The 22,213-nt window shown below is 41.8% G+C and overlaps 1 protein-coding gene across 1 annotated transcript in view; it reads left to right on the forward strand.

Annotated features, from left to right (window-relative positions):
• PHEX (phosphate regulating endopeptidase homolog, X-linked) overlaps nt 1-22,213 on the forward strand; it is a gene marked incomplete at its 5' end in the record, with an annotated part of 64,787 nt that overhangs the window by 13,965 nt on the left and 28,609 nt on the right. Inside the window, 3 exons of the mRNA XM_009706725.1 lie at nt 1,215-1,316; nt 20,372-20,449; nt 22,057-22,160. Of these exons, the coding sequence (XP_009705027.1) occupies nt 1,215-1,316; nt 20,372-20,449; nt 22,057-22,160 (284 nt within the window). The remainder of the gene's footprint in view (nt 1-1,214; nt 1,317-20,371; nt 20,450-22,056; nt 22,161-22,213) is intronic.

A 22,213-nucleotide genomic window follows, 5' to 3' on the forward strand; every position in this document is an offset into this window, starting at 1 on the left:
CCAGGATTTAGTTCTGAGTTTTAATGACATTTCAGAGCTACTAAATCTATAGAATAAAATTATATAAATCTCTGGTACTTGACATTTTCATTATTTTTAAAAGTGATGTAACTGATAACATGAAGATCCAATAAATCTTCATGTAATGATTATCTGTCATGTCTTGTGCTATCTCAACTCTGGTTTGGTCTGTGCTAAAGGACTCAAGCAATGGCTGGATCCCTTGAATTACTTCACTCACAGTATTCTCAGTGGCCATCATGAGGTTCATCCATTGATATCAATAGATGCAACTGATTGCGTACACCTTTCTGGTCTGTGCTGCCAGATGGATGCCTAGCCATGAGAGCATTTCTGCTCTTTAGACATATAACGCATCTCTGAGCCACTAGATTTCTTGTTTTCTGGCATTTCAGGGTTTTCTTAGTGTGCATGCTTACTAAACACTCCTGTTGTTTGGTTTTTTGACTTGTGATATGCTCGTGGCTTTGTACAGGTGTCTGAAGAAGCAGCCAAGCTATAAAAGAGTTGTGAGTTTTCCTAGCTTTGCACAGGTGCAAGCTGTTGTGGTGGTTCAAGATGACAGATGCAGTTAAGGCTGCTCAGTGTTGTGAGCCATGGCCTTTCTCCCTGCAGGAACTAAAGGGTGTGAGTACTTCACAAATACAGCTAAACACAGGCTAGATATTTGGATACTGCTTTGTGTTTGGATCATGATACTGTCAGCCCATATTCAGTCCTTTGGCAGTATTGATAAGATGTGTCTGTCTGACATAAACCAAACAAGGCTACAGATGCCCTCTCTGCAGAAAAGGCTTTATTTGTCCAAATGCCTTCAGCTGGCTCCTTCTGCATGGGCTAGTGTTCTAGAACCCAAGTGTCAGAAATCTCCCCAAACCACTGCAAATCTCCCAGTAATTTTTATCATTTCAAGACAGACATTCTCACAATTGTGACCTGAAAGGATCAGCAATGAACAGGTGGTGTGTTATACCTGAAGGAAAACAAAATGGAAAGAAACTTATTTTGAAAGAAGTGTCTGGGGACTGGAGAAAGAAGAAATTAGCCTTCAAGAAAAAAGAGCAGATACTGTCTGATTTGGAATCATTCATGGTCTAACCAAATCCATCACTCCTGCATGCACCAAACCTTTTCTTATAGTGATTCTGCCGTGACATATTTTACTGGGGAAGGGTTTGCGAAATGTTTTGCAGATGGAGGAGTTGACTGAAGGAATTCGCTGGGCTTTTATTGACATGTTGGAAAAGGAAAATGACTGGATGGACTCTGAAACAAAAAGAAAAGCTTATGAGAAGGTAACAAATATAAATATTGAATGGGTAAAATCCTGTTATGGTGAAGATTTGACCTGAGTGAGAACAGAATGTCATGGACTGTACTTGCAGTTCCAGTTTGTTTGTGTCCATCGTTTTGTTTGTGAAAGGATGTGTGCCACATTTGTTTTGCTAGAAGCAGAGCTGTCTGAGCTCCTGCTTCTCTGCTGAAGTTATTTTTGTTACCTTGTTCTTCCTTCCTTCCCTCCATCTTTCCCCATCTGGCTGTGGCTGATGTAGACTGTGAGCTTATTTCAGATTTGCCTGTACAGTGGATTTTCTTGACAAGGTCTTCATCTTGATTGCTATGTCAGGGGCACACCAACCTGCAAACAGAAAATGGTGTCTAAAATGTATGGGACAGCTGAGGGTGTTTGGTGTGAAGATGATGTGAAGAAGGGGATATGAGAATAGTCTAGGTCTTGTACCTTCTCCAGTGTCGTGGTGTGAGGCCTACCTTGAAAGCCATCTTCCAGGAGTGCAATGACCATTGCAGCTGAACACCCACCTCCTGATAGAATAATGCCAGTTATGAAGTGCTGTGGTCAAGGATGGCATTACTGGTCCTGATTACTTTCAGATGGAGTCACAATAAAATGCAGGAGGAGGTACTCAAAAGCTCCCTTTTCGCTCTGTTCCCATGTTTACAGCATGTGATGTGTGGAAAGGGAGCTTGTCCAAAGGCAGGGCACCAGTTGGAGGAGAGGTAAACAAAGAAGTGTGGAGGGCAACGTGTAGGACTGTCTCCTTGTTTGTTGAGGCAATGGGATGTCAGTGAGTTAGTAAATACCCTCTTCGAATAAACTGACATGCAAGTGTAGCTGAACTGTTCCTGCTCCCTGTGCTTGAATAAAAATAGCGGTGTTTTGATTTAAAAACAAACACGGACTTCAAAGTTTTTTGGCAGTTCTGATGAAAAGACTGTTGAGACATTTTATCATTGGGAAGTTTTAAATTTCATATACAGCCCATTTACATTTCATGCAGCAGTGCTCTTCACAAATATGCAAATGAAAGAGCTGCATAAATGCACCAATAAACTCCATAGCAAAAGAACAATAGTAAGATGCCATTTATTTCCTGCTAACCCAATGGTAAATGGACTGCAGTTATTAATTCTTACTGGCTGTTATGCTTGGGTTTTTTACTAGAAATACCCGTAGAAATATAACGATCTGTAGTTTAGATATTTGACAAATCTGGTGCAAAATAAGAGCAGGAAGACTTTCTAATTATTTCCTTTATAGAGATATTTCTGCATACCTTTACAGGCATATGCAAGTCTGATGTTGATTTTTCTAGCAATTAATCTGCATAACCATTTTGTTCAAAATTTGCTACCTGCTCTTCAGCAGAGAAACAATACAAACATTGCCACAAACTAATAAACTCCCTAAAAAGCTCTCCCTTTCCCAATTTAGGGAGAGTTTTGTTCAGAAGGTAGGTTAGATGTTTTCTAGGTAGACATACCTGTTTCCCTCTTACACATTTGGGAAGCTTATGGCGCTTTGCTCCCAATTTAGGCATCTCGTCTAAGTTTCTGAACTTAATGGGGTGAGTCTGGGCGGAGCAATGCATGACAAACTAAATTCAAGCAATACAATAAAAATAATACTACAAGCCATAGCACTACAAATAACAAACGGTTAAAATCCATTCCCACTGACTTGAACAATTTTATAGTTTACTGACAAAGGAATAAGGTCAAGCTTGTAAGACACAGTTACGTAATGACTCAGGAATTGCAGCAACAATTATGCAGTAGGACTTACAACTGTAAGTTTAAGTTCAGATTCACAAAAACGGCTACTTGGCTAGAAGGGAAGGGTCTAGCGAGACATTTTGGTAGATTTCCAGACATGGAGTTTGTGCATATTTATTAAATTCTATTTATTGCTAATGATGATATTGGATTTTCCGTAGGACATGTGGATACATGTTTTTGATTCAAGAAACAGACTCATTACATGTATGGTCAGATAATTCGCTGGGGAAATCTAAGATTTATAATACAACACAGCTTTCAAAATCTGTTACTCTGTACCAGTTAAATCTCATGAGTCCAGCACATTATGCTGTCACTCTTTTGATACTTGCACTTTAATAAAGCAGCATAGGCAACAGGAATTTTGGAGTGCAGATTGTTTCGTTGTCTAAAAAAAAAAAAGTATTACTTTATTATATAGATCTGTAAAAGTGACACTTCTTGAGAAAGAAGTGTCACCTGCATCTGTGAGGATCATGCAAGTGCTGTGGATTTCACAATTTGGGAAGGAACTTAGTTTGTTCTTGAATTGAAAAGCAAGTTGTATCATCCTGGAGGTCTTCTCAGTTTTACTCTTTTTTTTTTTTTTTGGACCACTATCAAAATAGAGACTATGACAGAGCACAGTGGGATGCTGAAGGTACCTTCTTTCAGACGAAGGCCAGAAAGGTGACTCTGCTTTGATCTTCAGTATAGGCAAATAGTATTTTAGCCAATTATTGCTAGGCTGAGCCCAATAACACATAAAACAACTGTTCTAGTTCTCTGTGGTTACTAACACCTCCATGAATTTTTTTTTTTATTAGGGTAGGATATTCTGCTTTGAAATAAATTTCAGTCCTGTGTAAGCATCTCCTGCTTGTCTCTGTTTCCAGAACAAAAGAGGGCACATGCTTCATTATTAATCTGATATCCTTCTGCGATAAGGTCATGTACCTGGTTGATTTAGTTTCTCTGGATTTTAGCAAGGCTTTTGATAGTGTCCCTCACAGCATCCTTGTGGACAAGTTGTCTAACTGTGGGATGAGCAGTTACACGGTGCACCGGGTGAAGAATTGGCCGAATGGCAGGGCTCAAAGGGTTGTACTGAATGGGGCTACATCTGGCTGGTGACCAGTCCGTCACCAGTGGTGTTCCTCAGGGCTCAATCCTTGGGCCAGTGCTCTTCAATATTTCTACCAATGATCTGGATGCAGGACTTGAATGCTCCATTAGCAAGTTTGCTGACATACTAAACTGGGAGGTGCTGTTGACTCTGAAAGGACAAGAGGTCTTGCAGAGGGATATAGATCGGTTGGAGCATTGGGCAATGGTTAATGGGATGAAATTTAACAAATCCAAATGACAGATTCTGCACTTAGGATGGAGTAATGCCAGGCACAAATATAAATGGGGAGAGGAGTGGCTGGCAAACAGCCCTGCAGAGAGGGATCTGGGCGCGCTGGTCGGCAGCGGCTCAGCAGGGGCGAGCAGTGAGCCCTGGCAGCCCAGAGGGCAAACCCCATCCTGGGGTGCATCAAACCCAGCACAACCAGCCGGGCAGGAGAGGGGATTGTCCTTCTGTGTTCAGCCTTGGTGCAGCCTCACCTCGAGTGCTGTGTGCGGTGCTGGGCCCCACCATTTCAGAAGGATGTTCAGGTCCTTGAGTGTGTCTGGAGGAGGGCAATGGAGCTGGTGAAGGGCTGGCAGGCCTGGCCTATGGGGAGCAGCTGAGGGCTCTGGGCTTGTCTTGTTTGGAGAGAAGGGGGCTGAAGGGTGACCTCGTTGCTCTCTGCATCTTCCTGAGGAGGGGATGTGGAGAGGGAGGTGCTGATCTCTTCTCGCTGGTATCCAGTGACGGGATGCGTGGGAATGGTTCAAAGCTGCGTCAGGCAGGGGAGGTTCAGACTGGACATGAGGAAACATTTCTTTACAGAGAGGGTGGTCCAACCCTGGAACAGGCTTCCTGGAGAGGTGGTCAATGCCCCAAGCCTGTCGGTGTTCAAGAGGTGTTTGGACAAAGCCCTTAATAACAGGGTTTAACTTGTGGTCAGCCCCGAAGTGGTCAGACAGTTGGACTTAGATGATCCTTGTAGGTCCCTTCCAACTGAAATAGTCTAGTCTGTTCTTATTATCAATTAAATAAAGGAAGTAAGTTATTAGTTAGGTAAAGAATGTCTTGGTCTTTTATGTTCTCATCAGTAGCCGTCACATTTTCCCTTATAGCAATGCAGGGTAGAGCTCCTGCCCTGCATTCTATGGCAGAACTGTATGCTGCATGGAAATGACCCTGATTCATATATTTTTGCTTTTCCTCTGTATTTTTAATCTCACTGTATTCTTGAATTCTTTGAATGCTCTGGAAAGAAAGTAACTGTAAAAACCTGGTGATTTTTGTTTACTGGACCTACTCTGTGTGATCCATTTAATTTGTCATTAGCCTTTTCTTTAATTTCAGCCCCATTTGGGTCATTAACAAAATTTTTGTTTCCTGAAAGAAGAATAAGGTTCGATGCGAGATGTGGATGCCTGGACAGTAAGCATGGAGAGCCTTCATAGAAAAACATCTCATCGTAGACTACTCTTGTATTCCTTATGGTGGTTGTATCTTTAGATGACAACACTGTAATGCAAATGACTTGGCAGGCTTTAAAGAGAATTAACTGCAAATCCTCTCTGTGATTTGGATACTCACTCTTTTGCGTGTTTTCTGCTGCCTGTTTTCTGACTGCTGCCAGCCTGCCTTTTGCACTTGGCTGAGGCCAAACTTGTATACTTTCCTGTCAGCCTGATGCTTTGTAATCAAAAGGACCATCGACCTCCGAAGGACTTACAAAAGGCCCTCTGGTAGAATCGATGCTTGAATTTTGCTTTAGGCAGCCTGTCAGCTCCATCTAATCACTGAAACGTTTCTCTGTCTGTGACTCTCTTTGTGTTCGTTCTGTTTTAAGTTACTCAGAGGGGACACTACTAATCTGATGAGCCCGAACCATATTAAAAGGATCAAATCAACTAGTCCACGTGACAAAGGGAACAATTGTCTTGCAGACTTGATTTCTGAGAATCACCCTTTTAGCCCTTGTATACTTTGGATTTAAGGTTTGACTTTCCCTCTGTAACAAAACAATACAATGAGATAACATCTAATAATTTCCTTCTATCCTCCCTCCATTCCTCTCCTTCTGTGATCGAAACATAGATTTAAACCAGACGGTCTGAAAGGCAGTCTCGCAGAGGAAGTTTTTAGCAGGGTTTGGTGGCTGGGTCTGTCTCCATGTGCAGTTCTCTCCTAGTTCCCTGGATGGAGCTCATGCTGCTTCCAAAGGAGCTCCCAGTCGGAGAGAAGCATTCGGCTCTGTGATGCTCTGTTTTCTGCCCTGTCCTTCCTCCTCTGCTCTATGCAAGCCTTGCTTTATTGCTCTGTATTTGACTGTAATCTGAAATTTGCTTAAAGTATTCCTGTTAACGTCCCAAATTTTCAATGGAGATCTCTGATTAAAAAAAAAAAGGCAAAAGGTTCCTCTTCTTGCCCTTTTAGCCTTTCTCTTTTGTAAGAGTCATTAATTTTTGCCCTCATTTGAAGAACAGAGAAATATTCAAATGAGTGCAGCTCCAAGGGTGTGTCTGGCCACAGCCTTCTAGTACGTGGTCTGTGAGTTAGAGAAGCTGTGCAGAAGGATCCCTCGTCCGTTGCCCGGGCACCTGGTGAGCTCTGGGCCACCTCAGAGCCCCTGAGAAGGATGGCAGATGGGGGGGGGGGGAGGAGAACCTTTTTTTTTTTTCCCCTCACAATGAAGGTGCAGATTGCAGCCTGCTATGTCAGCCAAATGGTATTGACAGCTGTGTTTTGTAACAGTGGGCCATGGGGAAAAGGGAGAACCCACAACTGAAACTCCGTTGGCACGACTTGTGTGATCAGGGCTCTCATCTTTAAAATGGTAATTTAATGCTGCTGCTCTTCAAAGGATAATTCAGTGGAAGATCATCACTGAGATGTAAAATTATTCCCTTTCCTGGGCTGGAGCCATTATTTTGTTAATCACTGTTTTTCCTTCTTGAAATGCCCTTTGTGCTTGGGTTTAACTGGAGGCTTGAAAAAGAGACTTTCAGAAAACAGGCTTTTGTGTAAAAGTTTGCAAATCTCCTGTAAAATAGCCTGTATTGTAGGAAGTTATTTTTTGGTTTTGCAATACTATTTTTAAAGCATGGATGATAAGCCAAAAAAAGCTTGTTTTTCTTCTACTATTTTTCTGTAACATTGTCAACCTCTTTAGGTCATGGAGCACAAATCCCAAGGTCACTGTGCAATCATTTTTTGCCTACTGAACTCGCCTGCTGCTTGGCTTTATTTCTCTCTAAGGAAGTTGTATATGCAACATTTGTTTTCTTCATACCTCTCCGAGTCTGAAGACTGAGGCAAGAGGACCACAGCAAGGTATAAGGACAGTGCCTGGCTATAGGTGCCTCTCTCAGGCAGTGTTCGGTACCTTTGTTTAGCCTACGGGGTGTGTTCTGCTGCTTCAGAGAGCTACAGCAAACCTCCCTGGGTAACACAGTGTAATTTAGGCCAAAAACCCTTAGGAAATCAAGAGCCATCTGGACAACCCTCGATTTAACAAAGTATAGGTACTTTGAATGCGGGAGGTGTCCATGGGTTATCCCACTTGAAGCCATTGGCTTCTCAGCTGGAACTTGCTGGCCGTATCCAGCCCTCCAGTCATTCAGCTGAGCCCCTGCCATCTTTCCCACTTCTCCATGGTGTGCCTCTGTTCACATTTGGGTGATTTTACCACGAACATGACAGCCATACTGCTCAGACCAGAGGTCCAATGTCTGGTTCGCACAGTGGCCAAACAGTAGCAGATGTTTAGAGATGAACATAAGGACAGGGCAAGCATAAAGGGATACATTCCCGTTATCCTCTCCTGGCCTCAGACAATCTGCAGCTCAGTTGCTTCCTGAGCCAGAAGTGATGTCTTTGTATTTGTTAATATTTTTCTGCTGTGAGTTTGACTTTTTGAACCCATGACAATTTTGAGCATCCGCAGCTTCCCAAGGCAATGAGTTCCACTGCCTCACTGTGCTCTGTGTGAGAGAGCATCTCCTTTTGCTTGTCTGGAAAATGTCACCTTCCTCCCCTACATTCTTGTAGTGGTGAAACCAGAGAATTATCATTGCCTGTTCTTTTCTTGTGCCCACTCTTGCTCCCATATAAATCTGGCACAGCAATACATCTAGACAGTATGGAGCCTCCTGCCTTTGTTCACATAGACTGTCCAGGGCATGCACTAGATACAGCTCTGAAAAATAACTTTTCATTAAGAACAGAGGCATACCCAGACAAAAAGGCCAGACACCACAGCTTCAGGAGCTGAAATTAATCTTGCTTAACACCATGCTAATTTTGCACAAAGATGACAAATCATCCAATCTTGAGAATGGTCACTGGGTGCTTTGCAAAAATAAAAAATGCCTTTTTGTGCCTTGTGGGCTCTGTAGACCCTTCCTACGTAAAATAATGCAAAAATATGACAGAGAAGCCAGCCCTTAGTCTTAGTGCCTCCCATATCTCCAGTGGGCTTTTTCTGGAATGAAGGCCAGCATAAAGCTGACAGAATAACACTTAGTAAAAGACGGGGATGGAGTTTCAAAACCAAAGATGGCAAGACACCTTTTACAGATTCTTTCAAGATGCCTTTGTATGTTTGTTTGGAGGATCTTGGAGAACTTCGCAAAGTGTAAGGCTGCTTCAGAGCACTAACAGAAGCTGCCAGACTCGCTTCAGAAGACTAAGGAAAGAGGGAGAAATTTCCAAAGGCTCTAATTGCATTTAGGCACTTCATTCCTGTTCAAAAGCCAATAGGGGTGACTACTGACTTCCAAATTTACTGGTTTTACTAGAAAGTTTGACTCGGATCTTCTTGAAACAACCTTGTCACTTCTAAACTGGAAAGCATACTTCTGCTTAGTGCCAATTGAACCTCAACCACACTTTTCCTTTGTGGAAGTGAGCTTTCTGAAAGTAGAGTAGTCTCCACCTGGATGCAAAAATGTAAGGTCCCGCCTGTATTGTAGCAGTTGTATTGCAGGGAGCAATGAGCAAGTCTCCTGATAAAGCTGAAATGTGGGTTTAAGTTCAGAAGAGGCAAAGTCACACTTTGACTCTTTTCCTACATGTCTACAGTTCGCTTGGGCATTAAATATATCCCTGGAAGTTTATCTTCATGGTGTAGCTCATCTTTATCCTACTGTGTGCATGGACGTATAAAGAGAAGGGGACAACTCTGTAGGAAGCAGGAAGTGACGCAGATGCTGTGCAGCTCAGAAGTGATGTAGGGGATTTGAAAAGTCTGCTCTACTTACCTAGTCTGGGATTTGGTCAGGACATTGAGGCTACTGCTCCTGCACCATCCCTGAGGTAGCTGTTTGAAAAATGCAGATGTTTAGAGTAACATTTTTCACCTGGAAGATACAGAGAATGTGAGATACTTTCATTCTAGCATGAAAGTGTTCTACGCTTTCCTCTGAATAAAAATAGGTCTTCATTTTCCATCAGATTAACAACACTTTTTCTTTGGAAAAAAAAAAGTCGTCAAATGTTTATTTCTCATCACAAACTCTAATTTTGGAACTCAAAGAATAATGTCTCTCACATCCTGAATTTAACTTAACCTTCTCAGGAGGACTGGGCTTTCCTGTCCAGTAGCCACAGGAGATGATGTTCTCCATTGGCCAGAGTTGAAAGTAATAGCCATGGCATGTTTGCTTATCTCTTATCTCTGGGTTAGATCGCTGCTGTCAGCTTCTCCCTTGTTATCTGGCTGCTGCTACTGCTCACTCAGTTGTGCAGGGATGTCAGTTCCATTAATAACCTGAGCACCGTGCAAACAGATAGTGGAAAACAGGTGAAGGGAGAGGAAATTGTATTTAACCCTGATCTTGCAGCTGTCATTTTTCAGACTCTGCCATGACTCCATAAGGCCAGAACGGGTGCGTGACATCAAAACACTTGCAACAAATCTCATGCTTGAAACAGCAGGGAGACAGATGGATGGACACACCTGCAGATGCTCAGGGACCAGTGCGAATCTGAAACTTTTGTGGCAGAAATGCAATGCAAAAGCGTTGGTATGCTAGAAGACAGATTAATTCTTCCAAAGGGCAGAAAGTCCTCCACCTGGAAGTTTCAGACAGTTTCAGCTTTAAGTTTCATTACCTTTGTTGTTTTATCAGTAAAACTGCCTTCTGGAGAGGAACAGTTACAAAGACATTGTAGTCCCCCAGCTCAGCAGTAACAGGCACTGAGGTATGCGAGACCCGTTCTCTGTGTAGAGGAGTCTACGAGGGCATGCTCGGGTATCTACTTGGCATTCCCTCTGTTTCCAATGGATGTGCGTTTCCTGGCTGTGATGGTCTCCATGTCCTGTATATGCCCTCCTGAGCCAGTGAGAGGGAGCGGGCAGGAGGCTCAGCAAGGCAGGGCCATGGGCTAGGGCTCCAGCATGGACCTTCAGCCTTGGGCACCAAGCTGTCCAGGACCAGGAGCCTTAGCAGCACTTTAACTTGCTCAGGTATTGTACTAGTCACAGAGGTCTGAAGCAAAGTTGTGAAATATTTCAATGGTTTCAGGTACTGGTATTGCTGGAGTTTACTTTTAGAGGAGCTTTAACACAAGGAGGTTATCAGACTTGGGAATTTCCTCCTTTAGTGACCTTTCAGAAGCTGGGATGCTGTGCCTAGGGGTAAAGGCTTCTTCAGCTGCCCTCCTTCGTGAGCATGCTGTGAGGTGTCTTGTGCTCGGTTTTCTGGGTAAGTGGTGAGTTCATTCAATGTGAAAATACATACATACATATAATTTATTTAAAAATAAAAATATGTAAAGATTTGGAATAGAGATTGATTTAGTCTTGAGGAGAAAGTACAGTATTTCCTGACTATGGTTTTTCTGTATTCTGCAGCCTGCGTTTTTGTCTATGTATGCATCTTCTTTCCCCCCATGTATTATGAGGCATGGACAACCGATAGAGACATGCTTACTGGTACACTGCTGGTTGGGGGCCATGGTCAAGCAGAAGGAATTTCTCCTCAGAGAAACCTGCAAGTCCTGAGCCAAGTAATGCTTGTGTTTAGGTCCTCAGTCCTTATTTCAGTTTGAGAGTAGTGTAGGAACAGGTCTCTGCTATGTTTGGTCTCAGCTGTATGTAGACTGGGTCTGATGCTCACTTGTGGCTAGAAGTGAAAAGAGAATTTTTTGCATTCTATTCATTAAAAACAAAACAAAACGTTGCTCTGCAACCTTTGCTTAAGCAAAGATAACCTTGAAAATGTTAAATGACTATAAACTGGTGCAAGCAGAGGCTGAGGTCAGAAGTTGTTCCTCTCTGGAACAGGTTATTCAGAGGTTTGCATAAAACTGCCAAAAGAAATGCTGTGGTAACTCATATCCCATACAGCAGTGATGGGGAGAGAGCTTCCTTGCCCTTTCCCAGTCCCCGGGACTGCCCCTCTCCCAGCGTTCGGTGCCAGAGATCTCTTCAGCACACCGGGCTTTTTGGGTCCTTGGGGACTTTCATTTTGTCAGCGCAGTGGTTTTTCTTAAACCTGCAGTTTTCCCATAGTTAAAGCAAAAACAGCAGAAAAGATTTTGTAGCAAGGTGGGCGCGTTTCTAGCAAGAGGTGGCACGAAAGTGGGAGTATGCATGAGGAGCTCTGGGGGTGAGCAGTGAAATGAGTCTAGGAAAGAGTTTCTATAAAAAATGCAACATAATGATTTCTACAGCTTGCTAATGTGCTAAAGCCTGGTCAAAGGTGGCTTTTTCTTTCTGTCACTGCAAATCCTGAGGATTCTGGTACAAAATTTGTTTGGTAAGGATATCTAATGTAGTTTCAAAGGACAGATAAAGAGAATTTTCAGTTGGAGGTGTGTGTTTGGTTGTTGGGTTTTTTGTTTTGTTTTGTTCTTTTGTTTCAAGAGACAATTGTTTTGGAAAGCATAGAACATTGCCTATGAAATAAAGGCACGAGGAGGTACAGTCTTCTGAAGTGCTAAGGATATGCCCAAGCTTGGCTCAGGTGCGGGAGCTATTAGAGCCCTCTCAAAGGCAGCTTGGGTGCGTATGTACCACATGGCACTAACGATGGTGTGTGCCTTCACACCACACCCTTGCTTCTTTGCTTCTGCCTTGTCTGCACTGGAGCCAGAGGAGCTCCTAGATGTCCGCACACCGCTGGCGCAGTCCTGCCCGAGGCGATGCGGAGGTGCGGAGAGGGGAACGCGGTGCAGGAGTGACCGCTGCGTGGTGCCGCGATGCCCTAAGCCGGGCCTAGCGCAGGCTGAGTCGGTTTGCGTTTCTGTGCACCGTCCTTTTTTCTGGTCCACAGGCATGATCCCAGCTCCTCGCAGAACCCAGAGAGCCTTAAAACTGACCGAGGAGCTTTGGACAGGAACGGTTAGGTGTTAAAGGAGTATTTTGCCAGTTACTTGGTTGTGCTGGCCTGCTGTATAAGTGCATTTATGTATTGTATAATCATAGAGGAAGACATTTGTTGTGCGCCACGAAGAAATGTATTTAATTTACAGAGCCATGGTTCTGTTCATGAAAGACACTTATGTCTGTCATGTATAATATTCTATGTATAAAATAATGGAATCGTGGTAATTGTCATACAGAGGTTACAAATGGAAAATGGGATTGAAATAAAATGGACAAAGGAATTCTTTTTCTTAGCAGAATTAAAGCAAAGCTGGCAGCAGAATGAGTTTAGAACCAAGCTGGTAGGAGAAAATATGAGTAGGTCTATTAATTATACTGCTGTATTGAACTAAGGAGTTAGGCTTGTGAAAATATCACAGTGAATTTGTACATTTATATAAATAAAACTCACATTTTCTATGATTTAGTTCAGTTCTGCTACTAAAAAAAAAATAATTTAATGAGGATTAATTTAAACTGAAAATTTAGTTCCAGTGAAATGATTGTTACAGTACTTGAAGCAATGATTGAGTCTTTGTCTTCCAGAGAGTCAAAAGCAAAACGGATTTAGGACAGGAGAGATCAACACTGATGTGCATTGTTGCTCTTTGACTCTTTTAGGTGCTTGCAATGTTACGACTAGCAGTGATAATACTGTCTTGCTAGATGGTTGATGTTAAGACTGAATATATAATCCCAATCAACAGTTTGCTTAGAAAATTTTGTGTCTCTTTTCTCCTCAGTTTCCTAGGATGGTAATATATGGCATGGTATTTTTAATTGTACTGAGTAATATTTTCTTGTCAGGAAGTTTTCTTTGAGTGAGGCTTTGGTTTCAAAAGATGATTGAGAGGAAGAGGTAACTGATGTAACATAACCCGTTTGCTGTTCCTTCTCCGCTTTCCCACATTATATGTGTTCCCAGCACCTGTCTTGTGCTGGGTCTCTCCGTGTAGTGAGTGATTTGGCTCACTGATCTGGTGGAAAATTAGCTGGGGAAAAACCTGCATAGATGCCTGCTGTGTTAGTGAGCGACGTAGTCTCCCAGAAAGATGTGGCAAGGAGCTGAGGTGGGTTTTGGAGGCTGTGGGGGCAGGCAGCATGAGCAGAAGTACGGACAGAGATGGGAGGAGAAGGGGAGAAGAGTGAGGGCGAGGGCATTTTTTTCTTTTGAGAGCACAAAGCTGTTAAAACCACAGTGTGTATTTAACTGAAAACAATTTTATGTGTACTTGATGTACTTAATGGGTGTGATTATTCATATAAGTTACTTGATTTATTTTATTTTTTTTTTACACCCCTGGCCTCAAACTATTACAAACTGTTAACCTGGGAGTCAGCTAAATACCACACAGCCACTCACTTACTGCCCCCCTGCAGTAGGATGAGGGAGAGAATTGGGGGAAAAAGTAAAACTTGTGGGCTGAGATTAAGGCAGTTTAATAGGACAGAAAAGGAAGGGAAAACAATAATAATAATGATAAAAGGATTAGAGCATACAAACAAGTGATGCACAATGCAGTGGCTCACCACTCACCGGCTGATGCCCAGCAGTTCCCGAGCAGCTGCCCCCAGCCAGCTTTACCCCCTCAGTTTATACATACTGGGAATGACGTCCTATGGTATGGAATATCCCTTTGATCAGTTGGGGTCAGCTGTCCTGGCTGTATCTCCTCCCAGCTTCTTGTGCCCCCCAGCCTACTCACTGGTGAAGCTGAAAAGTCCTTGACTTAGGGTAAGCATGACTTAGCAACAACTAAAACATCAGGGTGTTATCAACATTATTCTCATCATAAATCCAAACCACAGCACTGTACCAGCTACTAGGAAGAAAATGAACTCTATCCCAGCCGAAACCAGGACACAAGAAGGGAACGATAGCTGCGTTTTCCATCTTCATAATTGATTAATTTGGAACATTCAAAACAATTATTGAAATATGGAGGGGAGGGTTATGGTGCGATGTGATGTGAATTATTATTAAATGAAACATAGGTTTGAAAATCTGGAAAAGTCTACACAGTTTGTATTGTTGTGATATGCAAACATAAGACGTATGTTAAAGCTGAAGTTTAAAAATAAATAGTTTGATGATTGGCTATATTCTGGAGTATGGATTACAGCCAGTTCACTGCAGATCAAGTACTCTTAAAAATTATCATTTCAGACCAAGCGTTTGTGTTTGAGTTGCCACTTCACTTTTGATTGCAGTTGATGATGTGCAAATCCCTGACATTTCATGTGATGTATATTATAGGGAATAATATACATCATTAAGGTGGGCCCAGACCATCTCCCACTCGAGTCAGAGAGTCAGTTCCTACCGATATCTGTGGGACTGGGCTTTAACCCTGTAATGGAACTTTTCTGGTTTTTACCAAGATCCATCACTATTTCCCTAGTTTTTCTATATGTAAAACCTAGATAGATGCAGTGATATTTATGCAGCAGTTTTACCAGATGGCTCTTGAATCATCTGTTTTCAATGAAAAAATGAAAAGACCAGACATGTAGATAAAGGCTGAATTAATCTTTGTAATTAAATGGAACATTACTTTGCTGTGAATTATTTTAGCTTTCAGAATGTATTTCATGCTAATTTTTCAGTGCACCGTAATTGTATTAATTTTTTATATTTTTAGAAGCTTGAAAATTATCTTCACAAAGTTATTGTGAGTCAAGTTGATATACAGAAGATCTATGTTGGACTCATAAAACTTTGTCGGGGGCGAGACATATGTTTGTTTTGTTTTTTTTTTTTTTTTTTTACAGTAAGTACAATATGTCAGTACTTGGTGTTGCTAGCAGGCCTACAAAATGTCCGAATCCTACTCTGATGGGCAAAAAGGCTCTCGGAAGGCTCACATGCCAAGTTTAGTTGTCAAGTGAGAATTTGACTAGACTGGAAACTGGAATGCTTTGTAGCATTGAAACACATGTGTGTGTTCCCATGTTGGCAAGTTGTTAAGTCAAGAGTGAAAGACCAGTTATTATTGTCTCTGTAGTAAACTCAGTTGCAATGCTGTCATCGTGACAGAAAGACACACTGGTGATAAAATCCCAACTGTGTTGAAGTTAGTGGGGAAACTTCCATGCATAGTCACGGGAGTAGTCCCACTCCGGGTCCTCTGCCTTGGAGCCTGCTCTCTCTGGCTGCTGGGCTAGAGAACAATTCTCATGACTTACTCTAAAGCATGCTGCTTCTCTGCCTCACCCTCTGCGAGAGCCTCTCACTTATCAGTCGCAGGAGATGGAGCCTGCAGTGATGAGTTTTCTTAATTTACCCGACAACCTAAGGTAGGCTGAGTACTTAACGATAGCTGGGGGAAATACCCCATCGCCCCTTTTCTTCCTGTACATGTGGTTATTTAATATGCAAATTAGAGAAAGGAATGAAATGAGCCTTTAAACCATTAAAAAGTTGGGCATGGTGTGTTTACAGCGGATTCATGTGCAATTACCACGTAACTGGTTCCTGTACTTTTGTCATATTTCATTTACTTTCCTCATGTAGTGCATGCCTCCTTGGAAGGCTGGTCCCTTAAACATTTTTAGTCTTATCAAGGAGAAAATACTGCCTTCATTATCAAAGAGCAAACCAGTTGTGGAAGAGTTTTCCACTTTCTTGTGCTGTATGAATAAGAGTCTTCAAAGTGCTGTTAAATATTACTCAAGTGAACAGAAAAGATAGCCAAGGAAGCAAGAGACTTCCAACATGCAAATTTAGAAACCTGCTCTTAACACAATGGTTTCCAACTTGTCTGTTGTGTAAATAAATTGGGCTGTGTACTGGGCTCAACTGAATGGGCTTGGACCTGATGCAAAGCCTCTGGGAGGAATCCCAGTTGGAGGGATTCCCAAGGACTTGAGGGCTTCTTGTGTCATCTCATGGGTTGTGCTTTGGCTGTAGGAAGCAGTCCCCTCCTCCAGGAGCCACACATCCTTCACTGTAGGCATCAGGGAACTTACTGGTGTGCCGCAGCCTTCTGGCCTGGACCTCATCCCAGGCTGGAGTCAGGATGTTGGGGGCAGCCCTTGGAAAAGAGAGAAGCTCTTGGAGAGAAGCAAGCTTATCCTTCTGTTCCCCCCACACCAGTACGTGCGACACAGTCAAGATAAGGTGGCCCTGGGCCACTACCTCAGTAGGATCTCAGGGGAGCTTGGCACACCTCCAAATTTTTGGCTGCATTATAGGTACCATTAGGACCAAATTGAGACAAATCTCTTTTCTGGGAGAACCTGTATAGCAAGACATGGATTGCATGTGACAATCTTGTACCGTTTGCTCTCTGTCAGCTCTTGCTCTAGATGTTCTCAAAAAGGCTCGTAAAGGATGTTCATTCGTGATTTTAGATGGTCTAGAAGCTTTGTAATGGTGTGCAAATATGTAGTTACATTTTCTAATAGCGAATTAACTTGGTGGTGTAGTAACAATGTGTGTACTTTTCTGAATTTTTGTTATTCTACATGACTGGTGGAACATTTAAGGCATCAGAATTACAGTGCTAGTAAGGTCTACCTTAGAGCTTGGTCGTTACAGAGTATATAGTTGTCTGTGTTATTTGCTCAGACTTCTAAACCACATATTTTGTGGTAAGAACTTTTAAGTAACAAATGCAATAAAATAACATTTTCCCCTTTTCTATATCTGTCTGTCTCACAAGACACAGACAGCTTTAGCCTTTGCTAAAACATCAAAGTACCAGGAGCAGTATTACCTTTTGAGTTTTTTCAAAAAATCTGAGACAAACTCTGTTATTTACTAGGGTTTTATATGGCCTTTAAAAAAAAAAAGTCTCAGTATTGTCCAACCATTTTTTCCTCGTGCTTGGAAATCTTAATCTCACAACATCAACTGGGAAAGTCGCAGAGCAAGAGTGTGTGTGGCCTGGTAAGTGAGCCCAGCTCTTCTGAGGTAGTCTGGTTGGGAGAACGCTTCCCATCTTCCTTTCCTAATGCAGCAGGACCATGACAGGAGTAAAGGATTTAAGTGTCACTAAAATAAAAAATTAATGTTAAATGTTAATTATATGATTGTTTGCTATATTATGTGATTATATATGATATTTAGGTCAACCTATGTCAGATCTGCTCTTAAGGAGCCTGGGGGAATCATCCTTACCCTTAGAGATGTTTGGTTAAGGAGTGAGGTCTAAAAGGGCCAAAACATTGTGATTCCAAGCTGCTGCTCTCAGTGGGCTGCTGTGGAAGAAGAGGCTGCGATGGATGTGGCAGATGTTCCACAAAGACCCCAAAATGTCCATGTGGTTGAGGTGAAGATGGACATATTGTGGTCACAACCAGACAACTGTCACCACGGGTTTGAGGGCAGGGCCCATCTCTGCTTCTTCCAGCAGAGAAGTGCTGCCAGACCTAGGCTGGCTTCACAGTCCTCTGCATTTACAGCTAGTGAGGCATTAATTTATTTGTTTTTATTTGGAAGACAGTCTAAAAATTAAGAGTGTTTTTAAAGGATGTAATATAGCTCAAAACAAAAAATGTTCTTTTATGTGCCAAAACAAGATCAACAATTTCGATTGACATTGTACTGGCTAAATTATTAGTGAAATGACATTGTACTGACACAGTTAATCCTTACTGTTTCTGTAAAAAGTACTGTTGATCTTTTGCAAGTTGTACTATAAATTGTTTTTAAAGGGTTTACTCTTCATCATATAAGTTTTTAAATTAAATCTGTTTAATCAAAATGCTAAGGGCTTCAATTAAGTAGATTCAACACAGACCGCTGTAAGTGATTCAGATGGCTACTCAAACACATGCAGAACATTTGAGATTTACCAAACTTCTTTAAGCAACTGACTTAGTAGAAACTAAAACTGATGAGTTTTGCTCTTTGCTTTCTCAAGGCTAGTTTCAACTAGGATTAAAACACTGGTAATGGAAATTTTCCAGTTCCTTGCGAAGTTCAGTCAGCTGGACCTGACAACACCATCAGGAAGAAAAATAGGTGCTCCTGATTATATCCAAACTTGCAGATGAATTGTGCTGCTCCCCACCCGCCCTGGCATTCAAAATATCTTGAAAGGCTGCTTTACCTTCTGGAAAACATTCTGAGAAAACATTCTGTTCAGAGTTAATTTGGCTCATTTCATATTTCCTGTTCAGCATTTGTCTTCCATTGCTTTTTTTTTATCACTAGGGGTATTTGCATGAGAATGGGATCTTTCTTGCTTAAGAGTTCATCTGCTTCTGCTGCTAATTTCCTACCTGAAGTTGTAATCTTCTGTTTGTGACATCTTAATTATCTCAACCACAATTAATTGTGATGTCACAAATGGAGGATATTATGACTTTAGGTTGGAAATGAGATTGAGAAATTGAAGGAATTTGAAGAAGCAAAGAGGCCTTTCTTCTTGAAAAATAAGAGGAGACAAAATAATTTCGGTTAAATGGAGGCAGTCCTTCAGCTTCCTTCTTACAGGCATGGAACAGACGTTTCTAATTCTAGCTGTCACAGGAGGCCCTGTTCTAGTGAGACACTGTGGAGGGGGAGAAGCGGGCAAGGATTTCGTTGTGGAGGAAGGGGAATCTTCCCTTGATCAGTCACCCCCTGCAGCAAGAGGGAAGTAGAAATTGGTGGACCTCAGAGAGGTCCATGCTCTGCTCGCAGAGAGCGGGATGCAGGGTTGATACGGCTGCAGTTGGTTTAAAGACCAGTCCATTTGTTGCACTTCATATCTTGCTATATTCATTTGAGTTTAGACATCTGAGTTTGAAGAACAAGTTTCTAGAAGAGTGTTTTTTGAGGGGTGGGCAGAATTCCAAAGACTTCAGGATAAATTACATTCAGCATCCTGAAAATGTGCAAAGTAAAAGCTTTGTGCTACCCTAATCCACTGTGGCTTTAATTTGTTCTATGGACCTGTCATAATTCACTCCTCGGTATGTTGCCTTATCCTCTTGTATCCTTCTGCTTTTCTTCTGGAAGCATGTTGTTTCCACAGAGATTCTGGGTGGCTGGGTGGCCTGCTGGTGTTTTTGTGAGGATGTTACTAAGGCTGTTCATGTGCTTACACCATGATTTACGAAGTGGGAATACTCATCTACAGCTACTAGCGCTTCACACCGGAGCGTTTGCACAGATTGTGCATAAACACTGGGACCAAGTCATGATTGAAAGGGGGAAAAAAACCCAAAGATAATGAAAAGTGTCTTATTTCAACACCTTTACTGACATTAGAGAAAGGACAAAGACTGCAAAGTAGAGGGGTGAAAGTGGAGAGTAAAATAAAAGATAAGCCCTGTGGTTTTAGGAAAGTACAGCATCCTTCAGAAAAGCGTGGACCCATCCTTAGGTGTAAATAGAAGTAACCCTCAGTGGAAATAGGCCAGTCTGCGCTCGCTGGGACCCAGGTTCATCCATAGCTGTGTATCAAATCTGTTTTAACAGTTGGATGCGTACCAGATACTACACCATAGCGAAAGGGGCCGTTTCCTGTCGTCTTTTGGAATACACTGTAAAAACAGGCATTTGACCATCTGATTAACACAAAACCTGGTAGGGAAAATCAGCTGTTAAGATTTTGGACTCAAACACATTGCTGTAAGTCTGCAAAAGCTCTGCAGGCAACAACAGAGCCACTGTGATAATCTGACAACAGAACCTGGACGCTCCATGTTGCGATGCAAAGCTCATTTGCAGCACCAAACTTACCTTGTAGGCAAGGTGGTTTGAAGTTAAATTAGGATGCTTTCAGGGAGGCATAATAATACAAAGTGGAAATAGAATGGGGGGAAAAAAAAAGCCATATGCTGAGACATGGTTATATCTGCCAACGCTTTTTTTTTCTTTTTCAAAGGCAAAAGCAGTTATGGCAAAAGTTGGTTACCCTCAGTTTATAATGAATGACACGTATATTAATGAAGACATCAAAACAGTAAGTATCAGACTTGCAGCTTTCTTCTTTTACATATTGAAGCCATTCTTTGCTCTGTTTCACTGCTGTCTAAAATCAAAGCTCCTGTTTTGTTTGGCATGCATCTGGAGTTCTGCTTGCCTGGTTATTTTTAGATGTTGAATTAAGTATGCTGGCGCTCATGTCTAAATTTTCAATGCCGGTGTGTCTTAGCGAGATGACTGTGAAGCCTGCTGGGAGTGAAATGTGCCTGGGTGCAAAGAACCTTCCTGCTATTAAGCATTTTAAAGGTTAAATATAAGCTGTCATAAATTTTGCATTTAGTTATAAAAGTGAAACAAAACAAAAGCATTTCTCCTCAAAGTAATGGCCTTCAAATATACGAATGCATTTTTCCTCGGAATATCACAATTTATGATGCCCTGTACAGGCTCTCCTCATCTCTTCAGGCTATGAATTTTTTTTATTATTGTTGTTTATAATCGTGCCTAGAGGTCCTAACCAATGTGTAGGCCTACTGTGCTGGCTGCTTGACAAGGATGCTGTGGAGGACTCCTTCCTGACCCAGTATCTGTTCAGCTCTAAGGCAGGGAGGCAGATGATGAAGAATAATCTATTTTACCATTTTCGAAAAGGGTAACTGCGGCGTGCATGTGATGAGTTGTATTACTGAAAGTCACAGGCAAAGTAGAATCACAAATTCAATCCTGAACCGGTAAAACACAAGAGTGATGGTTGTCGTTGCCAGAGAACATGAACAAACACTAAACAAAGGCATAATTTATTGAGAAAACTTTGAAGAACCAACTATCAGCCTAGTTCAGGTTCCTGGAAAGAGTAGGGCGAGATGGTGCTGTGAAGGCAGTGTAATGAGACAGAGGATGTGACCAACTTTATCGCTCGGCGCATGGAATCGCTTGCCCAGATAAGTGGTAATGTCTACCGAAAAACACGTTTATCAAGGTTGCAAAACCGTAGTTTCGATCTGAAGTGCAACTTCCTTACGAGTCCTAGGATTGTTTGAAACTGGTGACAGGGATATCATCTGGATTTATAAACTATTAGTATCTCTTTTTCTTGCATGGTTAGTCGTGTGTGTTGGGGCAGGGTTGCTATTACATTTGGAGGCTTATGGAAGCATGGAGCCCTATGTCTGTAAACATTTTGTATGAGAAACAGTAAGAAAGCAATGGCAGAACCCTTGAGGACACAGAGTATGAAATATTTGCAATAAAATGCAAAACAAACTGAAAAAGCAGGCTTTGTTACATTTTTGAAAGTGTTTTTTAAATGCACTTTTAAAAATAGAAGTAAACCTATTAATAATAGCCATAGAAATGTTCAGTCTGCAATTCATCCTTGGGTACTTCTGATTGCCTCAGCTCCTCTCTGCACAGGGAAGAGCTTTTCCAATATTCCAGTCCCCTGTGTAGATCCGTTCAGCCGTTGTTTCTGAACTAATCTCACAAAATATTTATTCTTCCTACCAAGTGTGAAAATTTTATTTGCTTTGATAATGGCTAAAAAATTAGATGATTATCTTGTTTAAAATAAAATTTCTGGTGGTTTTATGTCAGCTTTTGTTTCCTTGGACATGCTTTAAAAATGTCTGTGCTTTACCTATACAGCTGAAGTTTACAGAAAATGACTACTTTGGCAACGTGTTGCAAACTCGCAAATATGCAGCCCAATCTGATTTCTACTGGCTTAGAAAAGAAGTTCCAAAAACAGAGTGAGTAGACAAAAGGCAAATTTACATAATCTTCTAACAATATTTTAATTTAT

The sequence above is a fragment of the Cariama cristata genome, unplaced genomic scaffold (assembly GCF_000690535.1).
Source record: "Cariama cristata isolate BGI_N322 unplaced genomic scaffold, ASM69053v1 scaffold16000, whole genome shotgun sequence".
In the NCBI taxonomy this organism is placed as follows: Eukaryota; Metazoa; Chordata; class Aves; order Cariamiformes; family Cariamidae; genus Cariama; species Cariama cristata.